The following is a 26973-nucleotide window of genomic DNA, read 5'->3' on the forward strand; positions in this document are numbered from 1 at the left end:
AGCTAAGCATCTTGTTTGTTACACTTAAGTACACAATTTATATAGTAGTGAAAAAATACATATTACAGAATAGTATGTTTGGTATTGGCCAGAGACAATAAGAAGATGCCATATCAGACATGTACAAACAGAAATATGATTCATTGTGGAAGCATATTTAACTCATTTATAGTGAAATGTCTTTTTTATCAATTTAGTGGTCTTTGCAGTTATTTTGATTTCCTCTTCCCATGAATATTTCCTATTTTGTAGTTTTATTGTGTCTTCTTTAAACCTGTAATTATTCTGTCAATATATTGAATATATGATATATTTATAAACAAACATAAATAGTTTAAAAAGCTGCAGAAACTTTCTATCCTTTAACTTTCTCTGTGGTTGCTTTTCTTTGTGACTCTGTTCTTATACTAATCATTCACATATAATGAGAATGAGCAGTCATGTGTTTTGAATGTGTTGATATGATTATATCAACAGTAGACAGCATTAACTTGACAGAGATAAATAGGATGCATTCCTTTTAACTGTATGTGTGTATTTGTGTTTTCTTTTAGTCAATCTACTGGATTCAAAAACAATTCAAGGGGAGCTGGGCTGGATCTCCTACCCATCACATGGGGTGAGTCTGGTCAACTATTGACAGGAACACTGTCCACTGCCTCTCTCAGAGAGCAAGAGGATTACTGGGAACAGGAATTCCTGTAATTCTGACAAGTTAAGCTCATCACTGTGTTCAATACATGCTTAATATTTGTGTTCAATGAAACTATTGAGAATTTTGAAGTTTTTTTGTTCCCTTCTGAATGTACCAATTGCTTGAATGAACTAAAGTTTAAGTGTTACTTGCTTTATGCAGATTATCTAAGTGTGATCATCTAACTTTTTTTGTGATACAGTCAGAATAGGTGAATTGAGAAGATACTCTAAATTTTAAGTAATATGGAAAGTACGTATTTGGAGATGGTTACCTCCAGAGTTGTAGCCTTAAAATCGACTGTGGTGTTGGTTGTTAAGTAGTGAGGGATGTATTTGTCAAGAGTATAAACCTGCATTGCCTTAATTTCTTTGCTTAAAATATCTGCAACTTGTCCGGATCAGTTTAAAACTGGAAGTTTTATTTAGGAAAAATACATCTACCTTTAAATTCTAAGCTTTTTGTATACCTTTAATACTTTATCAAGCTAGACCCAGATTACTAAGGTATGTGTATGACATTTTGGGATCTGAATGTTTATGGTAAGCCTTTGTGTAAGAACATTTTCCTTTTCTTTTTTCAGAAAAAAAGTGGGTCATACATTTGGAAACTTCTTGTTCCTACAATATTGTATAAAAATGCCTAAACATATCTTTTTGTGTTTCCAAGGATAGCCTGTGGAAAATGCAAACTGCTGTTTAGAAATATCTGCGATGGAAATAAATGTGTACATTCCCTTTCCTTCTATGCCATCCTTTTAGAGGGTTATAATTCGACTTAGTACTGGTGGTCAGTCTTTAGATTTTTGTGCCTAAACATCCTAATTTTTATGGTACTACCAGCTTATACTTCACTGACGGATGTTTTGCATCAAGGATACTTCATCTATCTGTCATCTCTGTATCTGCTTCTCTTCCTGGTACACCTTGACACTGACACGATGCCAAAACCTATCACATAATCAGGCCTTGGTTAGTTGCTTAGAAGGGGAGAGTATGAAGTAAGCCAGGATTTGGTTTTCCCATAGGTGTAAAAAGAATCAAATGCCTAGGATAAAAGCACATCCTGGGTAGTCATAACAAGCGAGTTGAAACTCAGGGTCGAGCTGGAAAACTCATTTAAAACTCATCATCCAAAACTCATATCTAACTTTAAGTTTGATTTTAGAAATCTGAGTTTTTCATTACTTCACCAGATAACATATCATAGAAACTTGCCGCCTAAGGAGATATGAAAAGCGAAAACCATACTGACATTTTACCTATTTCTATATTCTCTTTTTAAACAGTAAATAAACCTGCATATAAAAGCAGCAGTCTACCTCATATATTTCTTTTAAAAAGGTATAAAGAAAATACATTTGTACTTGTTGAAAATGTGGGGAAATGAATTCATTTACCCTGTAAGCTTCATAGATTTTGTGATGAACGAAGTTAACACTTACTTCCATAAAAATGTTGGAAGAGGGTGTGTTCTAGAACCCTGCCACACCCTATTCTAGAACCCTTGAATTGTTTTTTGAATCTAGTAGATTGACCAAAAGTAAATGCGAATCCACAAACATAGCTAGAAAGAATGAATTCTATTTACCTCCGTCAACTTAATGCTATCTGTGCCCCAACCAGCAGTGTGTACGTGCACCAACCAGCGATGTCAACACCTAGGAGATTCATAGAAATGCAGACTCTCAGGCCCCACCCCAGACGTTCTGAATCAGAATCTGTATCTTAACACGGTCCCCAGGTGATTCCTAAGCACATTAAATTTAAGAAACGCTCCTCAGAGTAACTTGCCTCTTAACTTTTCCCATGTCTCTCCCGATTTCCTTCCTCCTTTCTCGTAGAAATTGCTTATGATTTTTCTCACGAACAGTTTCAGTTTCTCCTTTGGCCTTAGAGAGCTGACCCCAGGCACTCCGGCCTCCTCTTCATTGATTTCCTGGTTCATCTTCCTGTGGCTGTGACTTCACTATTTCAGATGCATTAAATAGCCTAAAGCAGCTGGCCAAGCTCTCCAAGCTCATCATTAAAGCTAGTAGGGAGAACAAACATCTCCCCAAGAAATTATGACATTTATAATACCTTAAGCCTCTGAAGATTAAAAAAAAAACGAAAAATCAGGCGTGGGAATTATTGTCCTGGGGTGACTTGTACTGTATTTTTCCTTTAAATCTTCCACCTATATTTTGTTAACCATAATGTCCATGAGGAAGTAAGTAGCACTAATTTAGAAAATGCTACATTAATATTCATTTTCTGAGAAACTGGTGATATTCTTGAGTGAAATCTCTATAATCAATTTAAGTTTGAGATTTACCATCTTTGCTTGTATAATTGTGTCTTTAGGTTCAATTAATTATTGTTATTGCCATGTTCAATTTGGCAAGGATAGAGAAATTTTGTGCTTGTTTTGGTTTTAAAGGGAATAGACAGTTAAATCAGTTGTGATATCTATGGCCAGGCTTTTCCATAAAAAAATGATGTGATAGCTGGAAACAACTTTGAATTAGTCATTGTTTTAATTAAGCAGCCGTAATAAGTAGAGGTGCATCTGTTTGTAGGTTAACTAAAATATAAATATAAACTTTGGAGGAAAAACTGTAAAAATTATAGTAATGTCACATCCTATTGATTCACTGAAAATCCCACCACTCTCTTCTCTTCTTCTTCATTTTTTTTTTTGGATGAGAACATTTAAATTCTACTCTTTTAACAAATTTCAGTTTTGTGATGCAGTGTTATCAGCTATAGTCACCATGCTATTCATTAGATCCTCAGGCCTTATTCATCCTACAGCTGAAGGTTTGTACCCTTTTAGCTACTTCTCCCTATTTCCTCCACCTCTACCCCCTGGCTACCACTTTTCTATTCTCTGTTTCTATGGGTTTGACTTTTTTTTTTTTTTAAGATGCCATATATACGTAATACCATACAGTATTTGTCTTTCTCTGTCTGGCTTATTTCACTTAGCATAATGGTCTCAAGGTCCATTTATGTTGTCACAAGCATGGAAAATCCTGCTCTTTTGATTTAGGGCAATGGTTCTCAATGTGATGTGGGGGTTAGTGGGAGGCAGTTTTGATTTTGCCCCGTGGGGATATTTGTCTGGAGATGCACTGGTTGTCACAAGTCGGCTGGCAGGGCACCACTGGCATCTTAGTGTGGAAGTCCAGGTGTCCTGCTAATGAACATGTTGCAAAGAACAGCGCAGCCTCCTACAACAAACAATTACCTGGTCCAGAATGACAGTGCCCAGGCTGAGAAACCCTTACTTGGGGATGAAGAATGGTGCTCCATCAGGAGCTGTGGTCACTAAAGAGACCTTGGAGACTGTCAGCAACTTCTCTAAATTCCAGCCGTTATCCTATCAAAAGTTCTAAATTCCAGATCTTTTCAAATAGAAATTTTTAAAAATAGACAAATGATTCATTCCAAATTTGAAATGGATCTTTCATGGAATGATTCTATCAGCTGAGCTATATTAAATTAATATATTTGGGGGAAATTGTCAAGAGTGACCCATTCCTTCATGAATGTTCTTTTTTATTTCTATTTACCATTTTCCCCGGAGATATATTCACACATAAAAGTTTACAGTTAACCTATGCAGCTTTCTTGGGAGGAGTATTTCTATCTCTGGGGAAGTTTAATTCAGCTTTGATTTTCTCTAAATTAATTTCATGAAATGCATTTCATGAAAGCAACATCAAATTTGAAAACTGAAATTAGTGGGGGGGCGGGGTCATGAACAGCAATTCATTTTTCAATAAAAGACTTTCATTTGACTTGGCTATTTTCTGGTACTAAGTGTGTTCACTTTAGTAAAGTAGACAAGCAATTTCCTTCTCTGGCCCTATAAACTATGAATTGTAATATTTGAATTCTGAGCTTAATTATCTTCAGAAATTCTAGTAAATAATCTGGGAGTTTAAATATCCTTTGATTTAGAGAACAATCAATACATATCAAAGTCCATATATATTGTTGGTTACAACCTAGAAAGGGTCCTTGGTTTACACATGACTAGTACTTAAATGCTTGATTGATTGACGATGCCAGTCTATCAGGAAGCTTTCTTAGTCTATGCATCATTACTGAGAAGGGGTTAGAGGGAGGTCGGCGCCATAGTTCTCACTTAGGATAGTCTTGATATGCTGGTTAAGTAGTACCGAGGAATCAAGAACCTTGACTCAGTTAGAGAAACTCAAGGAGAAGGGGATTAAAAGAGGGTTGGGAGACAGAGGGTAGAGAAAGCATGGTCCGAAATGAAAAGTCTTAAAATCAGCAATTAAGATTGTTTAAAAAATTCCTAACACTCCTCCCTCTTTTCAACACTTTAAACTATTTTTTCCCTAAACGTTTCCTTAGCTATTTATTGGTGTCTTAGCAGTGATAATGCACTTAAATAAAAAAAAATTCTTCTGGCAAATAGAGGCCCACTGGTTGCTCACCCACTGTCTGTTCCCTGGTTTCTCCTTGCTGGTGGAACACTGAGATCATTCAGATGTCCACCTCCCATGTTTTCCTGGGAAATGGCTCCTCTGCCACTTGGTGTGTGTGTGTGGGGGGGGGGATATTGATTCATCTGAGAGCAAATCATGATCATTACAGTCATTTAGCCAGCGATTGGTTTAGTCAAGAGGAAGTAAAGCTAATGAGACTGGAGCAGAATTCCAGTGACTCCTGGGAAGGATTTCCTTCTGATAAAAATAGATAGGGAGAGGCCCGCTGCTCTGTGCCACTGGATTTACCCAGGGGTGGCCCAGTGTCTGAGTCTGGAGCACCTGCTCTCCCTTCATGGCCAGAAAGGCAGAGTCCAGTGAGCATTAGAGTGACCAGCCTGGAACTCTGACATCTTAGAACCACTGAGTTACATGAAACAATACATGGTCCTTGTTTAAGCCATTCTTTTTGAATTTCTCATACTTTCCGGTTAAAGGCATCCTGATAGAATACAATGCTTTATCTCCTGGTCAAATATCCTAATTTCCAAATCGAGGCTATGGCAGTCCATAATTCCTTCCTCCAGTGTTATTTGTATTTTCCCAGGTTATGTTTTTTGTGCTTTAGTGTGCTGTCATAGATAACAGGTAGAACAGTAATATAGAAAAGGCACATAAGGCACATCGTTTAGAATTGGCATATCTGCATTTGAATTCTGGCTTTACCATTTATTGCTGTAAGATCTTACACAGGCCAGTTAACCCTTATTAACATTTATTCTCACTTTTAAACAAGGGATAATAGTAATTTCTATACACTTTAGAGTAAATGACATTTGAATAAATGGTATGTTTCTATGTATCTATGAGTGTGTGTATGTGTATAAACTAATGTATGTGAAAGAGCTATACAAATGTCATTTCCTATTCTTAGATGAGTTTTGAGGTTTTCCCATTCTAATCCAAAATCTTTTGCTAAATTCACTGTGTCTCCTTAAATCTCAGTCTACACTTTGATGCAAGTGTCTTGGAGCTGAATTTTGGAGAAGGAAAACTGATACTGCCTGAGATGCCAGCAAACACCTCTTCTCAATTAAGAGCCCAAAATATTGCCTTTGACAGCACATGACTGTTATTTCATTGAATCTGCACAGAGTAAAGTTTGAATATACTCTTGAACCACATTCTGAATGGAAATAATTAAAATAAGGTAGTTGGGTGTCCAATTTATTTATTTTAAATTGTTACGTGATTAGAATTTCTTCAAAATATTAACATTTCTTCTTCAGGAAGACCTTCTAACTCTTACATACCACCCTTTGCCACCCCCCAGACTAGTACATAACACCTGTTAAGCTCATCTACTTGTTCTTTGACGTATCTTCACAGCTTGTAATGACATATTACTACAATTATTTCATTGATATTTATCTCAGTTTGGAAACTGAAAGCTTTTTGAGACCAATTTTCATTTCATGAAATTCTCTCTTTTATTCTCATTTAAAGTTCTTGGGTTATTTGTCCATAAATTTAAATTACTGAAATAAATGAATAATAAAAGCTTTCCAAAATAAGCAAGGATAACTAAATAAACATTGATTTTGCATTTGTTGAGAAATATTTGATGAATTCTAGTCTCTTATTTTAAATGGTGTCTGTTAATAACTTCATTGTCTTTTTAATGGCATAAAGTTAAGTAAAATTACAATATATATACATACTATAGTGTATATATTATATATGTACTTGTACATATATATGATACAAATATACACATATAAGATATAAATGTATAGATGTATATCTATGTCTATATTATATATGTTATTTTCTATACTAGCAGAGCTATTTTGTTAAATATATTTAGAAAATACTACAAGCCTATGAATTGGAAGTTAACTGAAAAAGAAAAATAGCTAAAGACAGCTCTGTGTTGAAAATTATATAGATTGTTATCTAAGGATACAAAGCCAGAATCCTGCAAATAAATTCTATTTAACTAAAACAAGAAATGTTTAGAATTGAATGAATCATAGAGAGTAATGCAAATAATAAAAATACTCTGTAAAACAAGTCTCAAGTGTAGTATAATTTGCCTTCAGTAGTGGAATTATTGCTGTTTGTGAAGTCTGGATTCAAAAAGTCTTAAGTAGTGGATTTCTAGCTTTCACTTTGTGAATGGTGTCTGAAATACTGGAAGAATATTTTGACAACTGGGTGTCAGCAGTAACCACCTGGGATGCTGCCTTTATGAGTCACAGTCCAAATTCTGCTTCATATGCTGAATAGTTGAACCAGGAAAAATCAAATTTTTTGACATATGTGATATGTGATTCTTGGTCATTTGAAATTTTTCTGCCTAAAATGAACAATGCTACGTTGTAAATATGTCACTTTCACCCTATTGTGCTGAGCTTTCAAGGAAGGAAGTCTGATCAAATGAGAAAAACATGACAAAGTTTTACAGGTTTTTTTGAACCTTTCCTTGAAACAAAACACACTATAAAAGAAGGGGGAAGTGGATAAGTGGTAGAAATCAGTAAAGGTAGAATTATTCTAGCAACATTTAATTTATAAAATTAAAATATTGTATTTGTTTTAACAATTTTTGTTAGTGCTGAAAAAATAGAAAATATTTTCCACTGCTAATGTATATTTCTATGTGAGCGCTTCTCTCTGCATCAAAACAGCATTTGTTTATATTTTGGGGATTGGATTATAATTTTAAAATATGACATGTAATATACTTTGCTCCTTTTACTTTGATATATAGCTTTGTGGGAGTTAAAGTAGAGGAGACTTGAAACATATTTGGATGGATTTTACTCATTTCACCTTTAATCATAAATTTGTGCTACATGATTCTTACATAACATGCAGTAACTATAAAGTTATGTAAAAAGCTAAGATATATTTAAATAATTTTCATTTCTAATTTGAATATTTAACTATTTCATAAATTCATTATGATTATTTCATATTTACTTTTAAAGTAGCATTTAAAACATTTCAAATCAAATACAAAGTTTTACTTTTAGTGGTTTCTTGTATTGATAGCATTTCTAAAACATAATAACTTTTTGACACCAAACATTTTTAATTTATGCAACATCAAATGAATGTACTTTCTGATCTAAAAGGAATAATTATTAAAATCAAAGTAGCCAAAAGTATAGTTATTAAACTTAAAAAAGAATGGCTTTCATACTCATTTGACATTAAACTTGTTGATACATGTGCAAAATAGTATATGGCAGACTGAATATCAGTTTCTGTATTGCTAAGAAATGTCTAGTTCCCTTAATATTTTTAAGAACTTACTTAGAATAAACACTGCATTTTCAAGCTTCTAAGTTTTCGTTTGAATACAGGTTGTAAATATAACATGTATTCCAATAGAGACAAGTTTCTATTCTGTCATTCCATTAAGTATAAGTCAAGAATTTTGGTAAGAATTTATAAAAATATTTTTCACAAAAATTTTGCTTATTTACTTTTCTCCTTTATTTTTTTTTTTAATTTCATGAATTAATGGTTTTGACCTTTACATTTATTATTCTCTAGTGGTTAATGTCTTTTGGAAGATTAAAAAAAAAGAAATGAAATTTGGCCTGTAAAAAAAATTTGGTGTAAAACACTTTCTAAATAAGTCCCATGTCCCAAATGATAGCCATTGGACCTGAGAACAGTGAAAGGTTATAGCATTTACAAGACAAGCCACGTGAAATATTTCTGCAACCTTAATAGCCCATTGATTACCATCAGTTTTTTTTTTTTCTACTCAGAATGCTCACTTTACTCAGGAAGTGGTATATGAAGAAAAACTATCAATGCATTATCTCAGATTTCTTGCGAGTTGCTGAAATCATCCCCTTTACATGGGACAGAGGAAGGAAAACATTGAGAGGGACAGTGTACTCAGTTTTCTGAGTAGTCTAAGCTTGCAGGTTATTTTTATTCATTCTGTTAACAATGCAGTCTAACATGTATAAATATATGTGTGTATGTGTGTGTAGTATATATAAAACTGCATGTATTAAACTATAGTCACATATAGCTATATATATATATATATATATATATATATATATAACAGTAATACATTGAAATTCTTACTTTTTAATTTGTAAACAGTAATTATTAGAATTATAAAACCCTGGGCTTCCAACCAAGACCTACTACTCCATTACAAATCCTGGGATCAGGGCTCAGCAATCTGTTTTGTCACAGGCCCTCCATGTGATTCTGATGCTGTTGAAGTTTGGGAATCACTGTGCTAGAAAATCATTATCTGCCATAATGAGACAGGTATTACTAAGGTATTCAGCTGCCTCTTGATACAGTGCTGTAGTTCATTCCAAACTCTTAATTAATGCAGCCCTGTGCATGATTCATGATTAATATAGCTCTGGATGTTTTTAAATTTAGAATTTTACAATAAATACACAGCAAGAAAAATAGGTATTTTGCCAGCAACTCAGGGAATCTATTCTTAGCTGCTTTGTGACAGGGATTCACTTTAGAATCATCACATTTCTGTCATGTAATCCTGGAACTTAGCTTGTAAATATTCACAAATACTGAAGGTATTTAAACCCCTGCATCCATTGCTCATGATAAAAGAGATAACATCAAAACCAAAAGACTTGAAAAGTCATGAATTAAGCAATAGCAAAATTGAAATAAGGAATATGAAAGTTCCCCATCAAGGAGTGACTAGAATATAAGAAAATTGTCTGGGAAGTGACTATGAAATGTTCCTAGAAAGTTCCCAAGGTCAGCTTATGATGGATTATATGTGTCCCACTAAAGATATTGGAGATTATTCAAAGGCAGTATTTTTAAAAAGTGATTATGGAAGATGCTGTAATTGAAGAACAGATAGGAGTCAGAAAAAGCAGTTGGAACTCACTGAAAGTTCCCATGATTATAGGAACCTAGGATTGACCCTCTATTCCTTGGGTTGTATATCTTGGTGATTTGGTATAGGTTGAATTTTCATTATTTTGCACATACTCAAAGAAGGAATTTTTCTAAAAAATAATCAAAAAGAATTTTTATTAACAGATTGTTCTTTTGTAATAAAGGTGTAAAATAAAGAGAAGCTAAATTTGGCGAATTAAGTTGTAAGACCTTGGGGGACTCAGTAGAAATGAAAATTATCGAGTAAAGGAAGGAAAATCATCTAGTAAGGAAGACAAAGCAACAGAAAAAAATAAAAGAGGGCATAAGATGCTGTAATAGTAAAAGTAATTGAATTCCCCTTCCATGTGACAGTACTGGTTAATGTTCTTTGGGTGTGAGGTTAAGAATAAGCTAAACGTTAGACAAATGTAAAGGGTGATCTCCCTTCTCAACATGAAGTGACACAAAGTGACCCCAGCAACCAGGGAGATTCAGCCAGTGCAGGGAGAGAGGAAGACACAATGTGATGATTTCAAAGAACTTTAACTCCCAGTCTACGCTTGGATACTTATTCCATGCCACGGGCATCAAGAAAACTGCTAGCCGTAAACTTCATGGATTAACTCAAAAGTCTTAAATGGCATTTAAAGTTGTGGGCGATATGAATTCAATTTTGTAAACTGTACCCTAGAACCATTTGTCATCTCTATTCTCAGTGTTGGATGGAGGTGCTGGGTAATAATTTTTTAAAGTAGAATTAGTGACAGTATTGATTTAAATTTAACTATTCTCTTCAGTGTTGAAAAAAGCAGTAAACAACAACGTGGTCATAAACCGAAAATAACTGTGTAGAATTTTGTGAAAATGTTTATTGATGGAGCTGCTTCACTTTTTCATGAAGGGGGCAAAATTTTATCTTATTTGGAGCAGTAGACTATGTTTGAATGAGTAATCAATTTGAGGGCCAGCAGAGACTTAGAAATCATCTCGTGTAACTCCTTAATTATGTAGAAAAGCAGTGGAGGCCCAGGGAGTTAGTGACTTGCTCAAGGTCCTATCCTTGCTTGCCAGGTCCGGGTTCAGTGGTCTTTTCATTACTCCTCTCTGTCTTGGTCTGTGGACAGTACCAAAGAAGGATGCAAGATTGTGATTTAATATTTAACAGACTATACTGCATAGAATTTCAGGACTATTTTGTCTGAGTGTCATGCCTTAACAGCACCCTAAATAGTAACCAAATCCAATACATCAGTCAACATAGAGCTACTTTTCTATGCTGTTGAAAAATGCTGATCTTTCATAAGGCCAAGAGGAAAATTGGGTTGTATAGGATTATTATCAGCCCTCCATTCTCTCGTGTGTGCATATCCCCTCATCACAGCTTGATTTATGATCCAGGGACTGAGCTGTCACTTTCTGACTAGAGATTCTTAACTCATTCTCTGACAACTCAGAATTGATTTTCATCTTAGATTCAAATATATATCTAAATTTACTTGCATTGAAAGAGTATTTTTAAATGTTAGCTCATAACCAAAACAAATTTCATCTACTTCCAGTTTTCATAAGAACCAAGGAATGTTTTGAGACCTTTTTAAAAATTAGTATGTCATTTTAATGTGACCAGTCTCCAGACAGGAAAGTTAGAGGTGTTACCTTCTAGCCAATAAATCCTCTTCAAGATTTAAAATGTTTCAAAATTGTTAGCCACATTTTTGCCTTCTGAACTGCTAAAATGGTCAGTATTTTTTGTTGGATATTTTACGGAAATACATGGTACTCTTATGTAGCCTTCAAAAAATGTGATAACTATAAATTAGGATAACAAATTAGTTCTTTAATGAACTTTGTAAACTAGAATATAAAAATTAACGCAGGAGTTTTATAACCCAGAATTATTTTGTGGTGAAATCTACCATAGTAATCATCTGTTCTAAAATAAATGTTTTTTCATTTCTTAAATAAAATAAAGAAAATCTTAGGAGCATAAAACATTTTGGAGAGGACTAAGGGTGGTAGCATTATTTTAGAAAGGAAATTATATGGAGTCATATTAATTTCTAGAATCAGTGGAATTCTGAATAGTTTATGTAGTATGAAGGGGATTTGTGAAATCTTTAGTATATCAGGATTCATTCATCCTGTTGTGCAGTGATTGTCTGTGCTTCTGTGATGTGGTAGGCACTATCATAGGCAGTGGAGATGCAAACAATACCAATAGCTAAAATTTCTACAATGCGCTATGTTCTATTTTAGTGCTTTCCATATATCAGCTCGTTTAATCCCCACAATAATCCTGTGACATTTTACCTTCATTTTACAGAATTAGAAAGTAAACCCCTTTTCCCCCAATTTAAATAACTCAAATGTGATCATACACTCAGTAAGTGATGGAGTCAGGAATGAAAACCAGGTATTCTGACTTGTTATGTTATGTGCATCACCACTACTATATATTGCCTCCTATAAGAGAGGTAAGAAAAATATTCCCTTGTGAAGCTTCATCTGGTGGAAGAGACCAATCCATGGACTAGCAACTACAGTATAATGACAGTCATCAATTAAGACACACAGTAGATACAATAAAATTACATAGAGTCTGTCATTCAAGTTCCGCTTGACATGAGTCAGGGAAAATTACATCGAGAGGTTGTGAAGCTTTAAAGTTGAGTAGGAATTTATCAGGTCTATGTTACTGGGCATCACACAGAGCACAGACTGTAAAACAGCATTGTATGTTGAGAGAAAAACATAGCTCGTGTCATCTGAAAGTGGATAGAGAAGAGTAGGAGATGGAATCTGGGAAGGAAAAAACAGAATTCTAGACTGGATTATGAAGAGTCTCATACACCATGCCAAGGGGTTTGTATTCTTTTCATGGAAAATTGTTTAGCAGTCTAGGAATTAGGAAGTTTACTCTGTGGACTTAGAATACAGGTGCAAAGAACAGTTGGCTTATTAAGGTCATCCAAGAAAGATATCTGTCAGGGCAAAGAAAGCAAGTGATGGAGACTGGTCACTTATGGTATCCTATAAAAAATGATGTCAGCTGGATATAGGATATGGAGAATTATAGGATATATTTTTTGATATTATGTGTGATTGATGATGACTGACGTGTGTCTTAGTTTCTCCTAGATCAAAGTTTCTTGAATTTTAGAGTGCTTTAGAACCAACTGTATGAGAGCACCCCTATAGATACGAATTGCATTGCTAATGGCTGATATATAGTATACATATATATTTATATTCATGCATATATATGTAAACACACAGATCTGTATCTGTAACACATATCACAAGATACGTAGTAGTATCTTACATGCTATTCTAGTATTTGAAATTTTGTATCGTTGCCCAAATATTGTGAGTCATTCCTAAATTACAGAGAAATACAGATGCTATGAAGGCTAAATTTTAAGACAGCCATGGGCAGTTGCAGAGAATCGTATAACGCACTTTTGGAGTTCTGGCAGATCCACCTGTGGGCATTTTGGCAGCAGAGGCTACCCGAAGCAAAAAGTAAAGCCTTCATTCCAATATTAATTTTATGTTATGTGGTATTTATGGTATAAAACAGGTGATTTCTGAATAAATATTACAGAATGCACTCATGCTATGTGATAGACAAAGAGTGAATGATTAAAAAATAAAAGACAAAAATTTAAACAGAATTTTAAACAATGACAATCTTAGGAAATTCTCACCAGATAGCTCTTCTCTCACTATTCAGTAAAACCCCTGAGATGATCAGATGTTAACATTGGTACAAATTATGATTCTCAACAGAGACACAGGCAGGTTTTAAAACAGTGTTTAAACAGGAGAGGAATAATTGCTTAACCTGTTACAGAAGCAGAAATTTTCCATAGGGAGTAAGTATAAACAAATAGAGCATGAGACATCTCAAGGCACTTACAGGCAAAAGATTGAAATAAGATATGTTACTTAAATTTATATGTTCCTTAGAATATGTCCTTAGGAAACAGACATAGGTCTGAATTGTCACCTTGGAAGATTACGACGTATCTCAAGAAATACCATGGTTGAGGTGTACCAAAGATAGATTTCTTTCTTACATAAAGGACGGTTGTTTCCTTAAAGTGTACATAATTCCTATTTTTATTCTTATAATCAATTGAGATTTAGTATACTGATCCATCAGATCTTTCAAGAACCTCACCCAGCAGAGGTTTATTTAATGCTTCTTCAAAAAAAAAAAAAAAAAAAAAAAAAAGCATGAACTTATCGCGGTACTAACTAAAGACTACATTTAAAGAATTAAATTGACTGAACAGTTAACCAGCTGTAACATGTTCAGCAATAGGATGGGGAAATCCCCTTTTGACCTTTTAGCTGATTAGTCCATGTCTTAATATGGAAGAATTTCTAAATATTATTTAGAGGGAATTTTATAAAATGTAATGAATCTGAAAAATGAAGCGCTTGGCTTACAAAAGAATCTGTGTAGTTTGGGAGAAAAGATACTGTTTTTAATGGGACCAGATTTCTCTTTGCTTTTCTAGTAATACTTTATCTTTCTCTTGGAATATATAATGTGGCTTCTCTGTGAGCAGTTATTCAAGTTAAAGAAAAAAGCTGTCATTTTAATTACTACAACACAAGCTGTACTAATAAAATGGCTTCAGAAGATCTTTGTCTTTATTTGAGTCTAGGTAATTGAGAATTAGTCATTGAACATGGATAAGCCCTTCCTCCACTAGACATTTTAGAGTCAAAAGAGAGTGAGAAACAATCCCTGCCCACAAGGAGTTTGTGGTGAACTGGTACATTTTTTCTCGTTCTTGTACACCCAGCTTTCAGAGCCAAACAGGAGTATGGGCTGCAGTGTTGGACATTTAATTCTAGCTGTTGATTATTTCATAATAGTTTTTCATGCTGTTTTAAAATTTTGCTTATTTTGGTGTTATTTTAGCTTTACAGAAAAGTGGCAAAGATAGTACGGATAAATCCCATATATACTACCAAATACACAAATTTCCCCTAATGTTCAGATCTTATATAAGCATTGTGATATTTCTAAAACCTAAGAAATTCACATTGATACAGTAGTTAATAGTAAACTAAATTACAGATTTTATTCTGATTTCACCAGTTTTTCCGCTAACATCCTTCTTCTGTTCCAGTATCCAGTCCAGGGTACCACGTTGCATTTAGTATGCAGGAAATTTTTTCCCACCAATTTCTATTCAGTAATATATTTTACCATGTATAAGTGTAACTCTCATCAGTTTAAGTTTTTTTTTTAATAATAGACTTTATTTCTTAGAGCAGTTTTAGATTTATAGGAGAGTTGAACGGAGAGTACAGAGTCCACTGCAGAGAGTTCACATCTACTCTGCTCCTCCTCAGTTTCCTGTATAATTATCGTCTTGCAATGCTGTAGGATGTACAATAAATTTGATGAACCTATATTGATACAGTATTTTAACTACAGTCCATAGTTTACATCTGAGTGCACTCTTTATGTTGTACAAGTTTCTAGGTTTTACCAAATGTGTAATATATGTATGTATCCCTTCAGTATCACACAGAACACTTTCCCTACGCTAGAAATCAAAATTGTACCTATTCATCCCTTTCCCTTCCCGTGGCAACACTGACCTTTTACTGTCTCTGTAGTTTTGCCTTTTCTAGAATGTCCTGTAGCTGGAATCATATTGTATATAGCCTTTTCAGAAAGGCTTCATTCACTTCACAGTGGGTACTTGAGGTTCCTCTGTGTATGACGCTGCTTTGTATTTGCTTTGACTTTCTGTGTATACTTCTAGTTTTACACATGTTGTTTTGAATTCTGAGTTTACCAAAGAAGTCTTGGTCCATGTGTTCCTTCCATTTTACACTTAATGAGGACTTCTTTTTTGAGTCTATTTTGTTTTTGTTTTACATAAGTCTTGATCTAAAGTTATAACAGACCTTTCAGTACAATTTATTTAGGAAATATCTGGACACATCAGGACATTCGTTTCTTTGCATAGTATCACTTGTAAGATGACAAGGTATATTTCTTCTACATTTTTGTAATTTTTACAATACCATGCAATTATTTATTTTTGGTTAAACAAATTCCCAAATATTGGTTTGCTTCTCATTTTCCAAACACTTTGAATCTGTAGTGATGGTGAATTGTAATTGTTTATACTTCTTAGTTCCCAAAGCTGATGATTAGGCTGTGAGAGTTTGATGAGAGTAGAGAAAAAAGTCAGAATAGGCATAATCAACTCATTGAAAAATAACAGTTGGTTGATGGACTTTAGTTGTATAATTTAAAACAAGTTAAGGAATAATAGTCATATCAATCTTATGCTATCAATAACATGCATCTGAAAATGCCATGGGATCTGATAGAGCGTTCAACAAGATAAAAATACAATTAAATCTATTTTCATAAAAATAGACAAATTTCTTTTTTTTCACAGGGATTAAAAGTGATTTCTATGAAGAACATTTTTTTTTTTCTGGTGATTTATTTGAGAAAGAAAGACAGGGAAAGGGGAGAGGCAGAAGATTAGAAAAGTGATATTATTTTGTCTAAAATCATTGTTCTCAAAATTTTGCTCCTAATAAATTTACTTAATTTTTCTAAATCAAACGTGTTAGAAATACTTTATTTTAGCTGTGTATGTGTATATATGCACCTACAGAGATATACAGACATAACACAGACACACATGTACATATAATGTTTTTTCTTTCATACAGAGATTCTTCAGGTAAACATATAGTAGTTTTTTTAAAAATAATATCCATTATAAACATTCTTAATAAAACCATTCTCGTATGTGGACCCAGTCAGTCTTCAGGTGGGTATGATCTGTGAGATAAACCAGTTTTTTTAATTGAATTGTAATTGATACATAATATTTTCTTAATTTCAGAGGTATAACAGTGATTTGATATTTTTATACATCATGAAATGATCACCATGATAAGTCTAATTACCATTTGTCACCATACAAAGTTATTATGATATATTGACTGTATTCATTATGCTATGTATTACATCCCTGTGGCTTGTTTTTCTGTCCTCCTCTTAGGCCTTGTAATAAAGGAATAAAATTGGTAATAGGATTTGCAAGTAAAGGCAGCAAAATGTATTCTTTCGTACAAGTTTCAGCTTGTTCTCAAGTATGAATACAGCCGACATAAGCAATGGGTCCTGTTGCTTTATATCCATTTCTCATACCTCTGGCTCTCTGTTCAGTGACACATTCGGGATAGAAAAGGATATGACTCGTAAAGGGTATCAGTGGCATGTGAAAGGCGTCCTGATTAATTAAGTGCTTACTAAGTTCAGTTATGTCTAATCACACAATGGACACTGCAGATATGAAAGTCAAAGTGATAACAACTAGACTTCCACAGGGGATGTTTGATCAAACAAATACCTTGAATTCTGAATTAGATGTAAAATTATCAGTGGCCTTCAGGAAATTTGGACAGTAGAATTTGACACATATTCCTAGTATATGTGTACTTGTTTATATTTTATATGTATAGACAGATTATAACAAAGAGGAAATATTGAGAAAAGAAGAAATGAAAAAGGCTAAAAGACATATCAATAGCAGGGGACAATGTACCTCATTTGAGAGACCTACTAGTGTAGATCGTAGATGGCATTCTTCATTCCATGATCGATGGTCATTTCCAGAATTTGAAAATTACTGTAACTTCTCCAAATGCATGTATACACCTTTGAGAAAGCTTCAAAATACTGATTATAAATAGGTCAATATTCTAGGTCACTGTAGTGTTACCAGGTATCAGTTTGAATTTAATATGTATTTTTCCCAAGCCATTAATTACTTACCTCATGTAAAACAGAATGACAGACTGATACAGGCAGAATACAGCATCATATGTATCTGTAAGACTTTTATAAATTTGTCTTTTATAAATTTAGTATAGGATTTGCTTCTTATAAATTTGGACAAGTTCTAACACCTTTTCCTGATTATGCTCAGGACTAAATCTTATGGGCGAAGACATGCTCAATGCTTTAACTTTGGTAATGAGAGAAACATTATGAACACATTAAGTATTATTATAAGGGGAATGAGGCAATTGATGATTCTTAAAAACAGCAGAGAGGTAGATCCAGTTTTCATGGCTGGATTGTGTGCCACTGAAAATCATTTGTGTCTAATTATCTACTCCAAAATCCATTCAATCCTTTCTCCTAATGAGAAGGATCCTATTTTATTCAGAGGGACATTGTATCCTACTAAAGGAATACATTTCCCAGCTTCTGTTGAATCAGAATGTGTGCATATGACAAAGTTTTGATCAATGTGATGTAAGCAGGGGTATGGGATTTCTACGAGGATGCTGTACAGGGGATCTGGCATTTGGGTATTGACTGGCGGTGCAGTAATGATCTTGTGATACCAGGATGTGAGCTACCTACTGGGGCGGTGTAGAGAAGAGGTGTGAGAAGCCTGGCCCACTGATGATTTCAGGGAGCTACCATAGCAGTTACAAACTGCCTACTTCCAAGCTCTTTATGTGAAAAAATTAGACCTTGTATATTAATGATGCTTTTCCCAGTTCTATCACTACTAGTAGAACATAATTACTAACTAATACACCACCCATATATTATTTTAGAAAAACCTAACATAAATCTAGTATGGTATTATGTACGTAAGTACATACATTCTACATTCTGTATAGAAGCATGATATTATAAGTAATAGAAATTTAAAAATATAGAAATTAAGTATTAACACATGAAATTTGCCAATACATTTCATAGTCTGGTACATCCTGAAGTTCAAGAAAGAAAACTCTTCTTTCAAATTCTGTTTGCAGTGATCCATCCACCTTTACTCTTAAAAATGAGAGGCATTTACAGGAGGCTGAAAGTGGGATTTTTGATTTTTTAAATCGTAGACGTCCTATGTGGAGAAAGTATTCAAAAATGTTTGAAAGGAGTTTTTCATTTGATAAAGACTTCTGTCTCACCTTGAGATGGTGACATGGATTGTTTACCTTATTTCACATACGTTCCTGGGTATTTTAACTCATTTTTCTCTGGATCACAAAAGTTATCATCATCCATATTAATCTGTATCTCTGTGTTCTCTGCTTTATCTGATTGCAATTACAAATCCCATCCCAAGTTCAAGGAATGAAATGAGACAACACAACATACCTAAGTCACATACATTAGAATTTACAAAATACACTCAGTTGTCTACTTCTGGCCAACATAAAACAACCTCCTTGTGCTGTTTCTTATTATGATTAAAGGCCCTCCGAAACAACACAGACCCTCTTTCTCCACCGCCAACCTCCTTTCACATATGGAAGTTTTAACTTAGGGTCAGGACCATTCAAGATGTCTAGGTGATTTTACTCATCTGTTTTTATGAATAATTCTCAGGACCCAAAATGTTCACACTGTTAAACATTAGGGAGGACTAATGGAATATAAACTATTACATTTGAAAGAAAAAGCCTGGAATTCAAATCATTGTTCTTTCATTTATCGTTTCAACCTTCAGAAACTTAACTTATAATTTTCTAAAAGAACATGGTCATATTTTTGCAGAATCAAGACACAGTGTGGTACAAAGTAAAGATTACTTTTATGATTATGGGAATGCATTTAATACAAAAGTGAATGTGAAAAATCACAAGGAAATTTATAGCTATGATTCTAGATGAAAGGGGGAATGTGAGTGTATATATGCTGACAGCAATTTGAAAAGATTCCTTGTGAACTAGGGACTAAATTCCAGCACTGGACACCAGTTTGCTGGGGTACGCTTAGAAAAGTCTCTCAAGTTTCAGTTTTTAGTAAAAATCTGTAAAATTGCTGAATTATTTTGTTTATTTTTTATAAACATTAGGTGCATATTTATGAGCTATAATAGCTGAGTGGAGAAAATAATTTAAATGTAAGTTAGTACAAAAAAGTGTATATAAATAAGCCCCTCACTCTCTGTTAATTACAACTGGTATGGATACAGTAAAACAGCAGATGTTTAGAAAATGAAGAGACCAACAATGAGCTGGGGTCCTTGGGGAAAGAGACCTTCAAAACCGGAAGTTTAGTTTTGGTTTAGAGGGTGTGTACAAGTCAGAGAGAAGACAGGAATGTTTCCTACCCCCTCCCTGGGGTTCACAAGATACCTTGCTCTCCTGCTTCTTTGTTTCATGCTAGGGACACCTTCTTCGTTGACTTGGCTGTTGCCTCTTCATTTCCAGACTTCTCCAAAATGCAGATTCATATATTCAACTTCCTTCTTCACATTTCCATCTGAAATTAAACTTATGAAAAACCGATTTCCTCTTTCTCGCCCTACGCTACCCCACAAATATACTTCTTGGGGAGTTCTTTGTCATCTCAGTTCATGGCCACCTGCTCATTCTAGGTGATCATACCAAAAACTTTGTGGTAACTTTGATTCTTTTCTTTCTCTTATATTTCACTTGCAATGAGAGTGAATCATGTTGACTCTCCTTTCAAAATGTGTTAAGAATTAACTATTTCTTACCATCACCTCTGCTAGCATCCTGGCCAGGACACCACCATCTTTTTGCCTGGATTACTGTAAAACTTGAGCTCCCTGCTTCTGCATTTGTCCCATTGCAGTTACAGTCCATTTTGAAATTAAAATGGTAAGTCAGCTGTGTCACTGTGCTCACCACCCTCCAGTGGTTTCCCATCTCACTCTGTTAAAGTCTTCAGCATTGCTTAGAAGACCTGAATGATCTCCCTCCAGTGGTACAAGACCTTATCCTGTACTCTTCCTCATGTGGCTCCATCTTTGCTGGCCTCCATGGTGAGCTTGAACAAGCCAGGTCTGCTTTTATCCCTGATTGTCAGCACTTGCTCCTCCCTCTTTCTGCAAGTGTAGCCATCCCTAGGGTCTTCCTCTCTTGTCTTTCATTTCTTTTCCCTTCAAATGCCAACCTCTCAGTAAGGCTTGTCTTGATCACTGTTTTAAATTTTATTCCCTCTCTTCCATGGCAATCCCTGGGACATGTCTTTCTTTTATTATCTCTGTAACACTTAATCTCACCTCTTAACATTCTCTGTAGTGTATTTAATTTAAAAAGATACACTCCCTTACTTTTAGAACAGGAAGGCAGATATTTTTGACTCCTTTGTTTTCCAAGTTATCTCTGGAGCCCAGGACAAGACTTGACACAGGGGAGCACTCAATAAATATTTGTTGAATGCTTCAATAAGTTAATCAATTGATAAATGTAGAAAAAGAGATCTTCCCCTTATGAATTCTTGAGAAAATGTTATAAGAATCTATGGACTAGATATCCTTATATAAGTGTGAAATGTGTGCATAAGAGTATAGAAGATCATAGTCCTTTATTAATTCTGAGAATACTAGTTTGAAGTCTAGTTTTTGAGATTGCTTTGTTTAATGGATGGCTACAATAAAAAATATTTTAAATGTTTTGATCAAACTAGGGTTAATTTTATAAACCATATGAAATACTTCAATCCTTTGGCAGCTGTTTTGTAAACAACTGTATATAATTGGTAGATTGGTCAAAAGACTGAAAAATGTAATACAAAGTTTTAGGAATCAAAAGGATGATGGTTTAAAAAGAATGGAGCTTTAAAAAAATCAATATTTTATTTGAGACATAAGGTAGTTATCCTTATAGTTCATCCAAAGTTAAATGACACACTCAGTAGACCAACTTCCTTAACCACACTAAAGTATCTAAGAGCATATATAAATGATTGTAACAGTGGAGCAATGATAATTACAAAGTGTGAAAATTAATATGTCTGCAGTCCTTTAGCACGTGTTGATATATAAGCTTTAAATCCTATATAAATATGGAATAAATGACTATATATCCAGCTTTTCTTTATTGAACTAAAAAAGACAACCTTTATCTTAAAGTCCTTCACAAATAACAGTTTTATCTTCTTTTAATCATTCAATTTATGTAGTTTAGAAAAGGAAATTGATCAATAGAAAAATAATTGTGTTAAAAGGTTTGGAAGATTTTTGTTGGTTTTTTTAAAGATAAAATTGTATTAAAGCATTCTTGAAGTCTGTTCAAAGTGACATCTATTAAGCACTTACGGTGCATGTGTCTGATAGTATGTTCATTAAATGGGAAACGATGAATATATGACATTATTTCCTGGTTGGAGGAGTTTTGGAGCTAGTAGGCAAAGAAATGTATATAAAATTGATAGATAATGAGGAGTATTCTAAAATAGAAATAATGATCTTGCATATTCTTCAATAGATTAGAAACTATTTATTAAATTGTAACTATGGTTTCACCCAATCTATGCCATTTAAAACAAACTTCTCAAAGTTCTGGAACCATAAAATAGCTTTTTCTAGTTCTATTTTAAGAAGATTATCAAGTTGCATTTAGTGAGTGCTCACCTACCAGGCACTGACAATATATATTATGTATATTATTTCATTTAATTTTTCCAAGAATATATTAATTTCAGGTATGATATTAACTAGAAAGATGCTACTACAGATGAGGGAGTGAACAAAAACTTTAAAAAATATTTCGGATTAAATCACCTATGATAACAATCCGTTTTTATTTTAAAGATGGCTTTTGCATTGTCAATGAAAATCTTGAAAAGGAACGGGATCAATACTTTTTTTTTTTACGATGCCAGGCTTCATAGGCATCATTTGTAAAAGAAAAAAAGAGCAAAACCAAAGCAAAACACCAAAATAACCACAGTTTGACAATTTGAACGAGCTCAAAAAAAAAAAAAAATCATATACCTGTTGTTGAGGGTTGAGTTTTCTTGATGGTGAAAATAGGACTTTAGTGACTTCCTTTCTGAGATTACCCTTTCTCATCTTTGAAAACATTGAACAGATTCATGGTTTATACAGTGTGTAGTTGAATGCTGGGAACCACGTCCTGTTGCAGTGGTAGGAGTAATTACAGCTGTCAGTTCTTTCAACATGAGAAAACAACCTCGTTTCAACTTTACAAGAAACAGATTGTAAGTATCCAAAGGAAAAGAAATAACAATCTTTATATGATGAACAGTGTGGTGATTGTTAAAACTAGTCAACTTGGGCATTTGAAGGGGTAAGTTTACTGGGAGGCTGTTGGGAAGAAGATACCTTTTATATGCAAATTGGAGAGATTTTATGAATGAAGGAACAGAAGTTGAGTACTAAGTATCCTATGGGGACAAGACTGGTGATTAGACTTTCCAGGATGGAGAAATGGTGTCTAAAGAAACTTGTTTTAACTGCTCTCATGTGAGTTTTGTTGTTTGTGTAAGTGTTTCCTTTGAATCTGGGTGTTCCTCACATCTGCTTTATTTGGATGTTAGAAATCCAGGACTTCCTTAAACATATTAAACAAGAAGAAAGTAGGTAAAACTGGAAAAGGTGAAAATAATGTTATAAAATGAGGAGCAAATGTTCTTATTTTTAACTGATCTCCAGTTTTTAAAAAAAGTTTACTTTTTAATTTTTTTTAAGCATATAATGCTTCCTTTTGTTTTTTCTTTGCACATGTGGAAGGGTGATTTGGTGTGCTTTTGGCAAAAATTAGGCCAAAGTGCCAGGTTCAGATGTCTGGGAAATTGACAGAAGAGCTAATGTATTGTTTTTGGTTTTTTATCCCACTGTAAGGTAAGACTTCAAGGTCTGGTTTTCTAGTTTTTGCTCTTCCCTTTCCCCTTTCTCAGTGAAGAAGTTTGCTTCCTATCCTAGGCAAAAATAAGAATGGAATTAGTTGGCAAATTATCAAAACAAGTTAGCATGCAAAAGCTAAAAGAGAATGTTATAATGTGACAGACCAGCAGCATTTTATTAAAAAAAAAAGTAGACTATAAAAGTGCTAGATATATTAAGACTTGAGTTTTTCTGACTACTTTTTATAGAATCACTTTCCTTTTTCTCTTTATATTCACTCATGTCCATTACAGATTTTTTTTTTTCCTGAACAAATTATACCTAAGGATAGCCAGATGGCCTGGGACAGAAAACAGGACACCTCTTGTTGCCTGGACAGGTTTCAGAATTGACACAGCATCCACGCACAGACGGATCCAGAGAATGTGGCAGAGGCAAGGTGTCTGCCTCTTAATGTATAGAGTGCAAAAGCTAAAGGAACGGAATGAACTTCCATGGACAGTTTGGTTTCAGATATATGAGGCTGAAATTATGATGAAGGAAAGGTTTCTGCTGGGAGAAAAGCCAGGACACTAAGGTAGTGTGAGGCAGTGTCCTAGCCTTGGCCAACCGAATTCCACCCTTTTCTGACTGAACCACTTATTTGCAAGTTTTACTTCAGAAAAATTATGATTAAAGATACTTTCATTAAAATAACAATTGCCAGATTTTCCTTACTACAGCTTTCAAATAATTTTCTAAACTTGTCAAATTAAAATTCTGTTTGATCGTTATTAACAGACACCTTTTCTCATACTTCAGCTGTTATTCATAACACCTGTAGCAAATATGTATGGTGTTCTTTCACAGAACCAGATCTTCTGCAAAGTTGATGGAAAAGAAAGAGAAGCAAGATGCATAGCATATCACATTTCTTTTAGGTGTTCTTCCTGATTTGCTTTGGGTTCTGGAATATGTGCTTAAGTTCATGGTTATCTCAATAATCACGCTGCTCCCAGCAGATGACTGTTGTAAAGGGTAATGCTGGAGGAATAAAGACAGGGCCAGGGGGACCAAGAAGCAGAGATGAAACTCTCTGGGGGCTGATGATGTACATTTATTGATTTCACAGTTACGCTACAGGTGACTAATTCCAGGAAGTTCTCTCTGCATGTCTCTAGAGAGACAATGGTAAGCAGAAAAATTTGTCCTTGGAAGTAGGGGAGGAAGGCAATAAATACCATTAGTAACATATATGCTGTTGATGTGGTAACATATGCAATGGAAACACATTTAAAAATAAAATTAAAGCAGGGGAGAGAGATGGGAAGAGTTCATGGGTAGAGATGAAATTTTAAACAGGATTGACAGAAAAAAGCCAGAGACGGTGACAAAAATGTCTAACAGTGGTGAAGCCTTTTTTTAACCTAACCCAGGTAGAAGGCTTGGCATTTACTTATTTATAATAAACTTATGTCGTTTGGTGTACACCAGCGCTTTACAAATATTAACGTTTAATTTACATGGTAAGCCTATGAGACACAGTTTATTATCATTTTATAAATGAGAAAACTAAAGTACAATGAAAGTAACTAAATTGCTGAAGATCGTACAACCAGTACGTGGTGGAGACAGGATTTAAACCTAAACATTTCGAGTCCAGAGTTCTAAACCATTTTTTAAATGCTTCTCCCTAAAGCAGAATTATTACAACAGAGTCTGTGATTCCGCTGAGGATTACCCTTAACACTAATGGTAGAAGATACGTAATTTCTCGTTGTAAGACCTCCTGTCTCACTTTTCAATTAGAGTATAAGTTGCTGAGGTTTTACTTTTTACTGTTTATCAAAAGAAGCTAAAGAACATACAATTTATTGGTTGACTATTTTATTTGGTCAGGAATTCCCCGTCTTTCAGAAGACATTGTATTACTCCAAAAAATGTTAAGATTAAAATTTTAAACAAGTAAAATAAGTTGATAGGATGCTTCTTATCATATCTCCTTCCAGACTCATAAAAAAACCCAACACATTAATGTTTTAAAGGTTTTGAGAAATTCTGTTTAAAGACACATGGTTTGCTTTTTTATAAACCAATTGCTTCCCAAACATATTTTACAATGGGCCTTTCTTCTTAGCAGTAGCATAATAACTGCTGACAATGTAGAGGACTCCAAGGTCTGAAAGAGACTGTTTAATAAGTAGCATCAAAAGAGGACTAGACCAAGTTGTTTTTCAAATTTGAAATTAGTTCTATCTGAAAGGAATAAAAATTTGGTAAGCCATTGCATACATAAAATATAAATGTACTTGCCCTTAATTTCCTTAAACAAAGAAAAAACTCTCTTACACATATATTGTGGAAAAGGAAATATCTTTTTTTGTTACTTACCTGGATAATACATTATTATATATTCAAATATTTATAATATATTGTCAAAGACAATATACTATAAATAACTTTACCATATCTTCAAAGGTGTATATGCATTATTTATTCGATGACTTATATCAGTTTGTTTTATACTAATATGGCTGCCATATTGATCAAATGTTTCTAGTGTTTGATTCATCAAACATCAATGTGTTTTGATTCACTGAGATTTAATTTTCATGTCGTATCTATAACCCTGATCATTTTATACCAAACTATAATTCTTTTTACCAAATCAGATACTAATTTTATGTATCAGAGTTCTTAGTTGTTAGCATCAGAAACCCACTCAGGCTGATTTAGTCAGAAAAGGAATTTACCTAAAGGAACATCAGCAAGACCCGACCACCCAGCCTAGGAGGCAGCAGGGTCCAGCTCGGGAGGGTACCGTGAGGACCAGAGCGAACACCACCACACTCTGTTGGTAAAGTCCCTGCAATCACCACTGCGTTCATTTAGTGCTTGACTGTGGCCACTGGCACCACTGACAGGGCTGTCTATGGAACCTGGATGGCATTGCTGAAGCTGATGCCATGAGAAAAAAATCCTGCATTGACTCTCACTCCTATCTCACAGTTCTGGCCAGGAATAGTCAATAGCCAAGCACTCACTGCTAACTGGAGCCACAGAAAATAAATGGGGAGCATTTAATGGTTGTGTATTCAAATATAGGAAGGTGGCTCGTTTCCTGGGAATGCAAGGTGGATAAATATCTAATATTATTACTATTAATGTTTTTATTTTTATCATTTTAATTATTATGTTGGAATATACCCAAGTACTCCATGTAATAAGGCATTAGCTCTACATGGAGAATTGTGAAATTTGGTGTTGGAGGCTAAGCATGGTTCATTAAGAAACCAAATACCAACTAGGCT

General features: G+C 34.2%; 1 protein-coding gene across 2 annotated transcripts in view; it reads left to right on the forward strand.

The window, feature by feature from the left end:
* EPHA3 (EPH receptor A3) overlaps positions 1-26973 on the forward strand; it is a 329660-nt gene that overhangs the window by 17250 nt on the left and 285437 nt on the right. For both annotated transcript variants that reach the window (XM_010966442.3, XM_010966443.3), the window contains exon 2: positions 555-619. In XM_010966442.3, coding sequence (XP_010964744.1) covers positions 555-619 — 65 coding nt within the window. The remainder of the gene's footprint in view (positions 1-554; positions 620-26973) is intronic.

Source organism: Camelus bactrianus, chromosome 1 (genome assembly GCF_048773025.1).
Source record: "Camelus bactrianus isolate YW-2024 breed Bactrian camel chromosome 1, ASM4877302v1, whole genome shotgun sequence".
NCBI lineage: Eukaryota > Metazoa > Chordata > Mammalia > Artiodactyla > Camelidae > Camelus > Camelus bactrianus.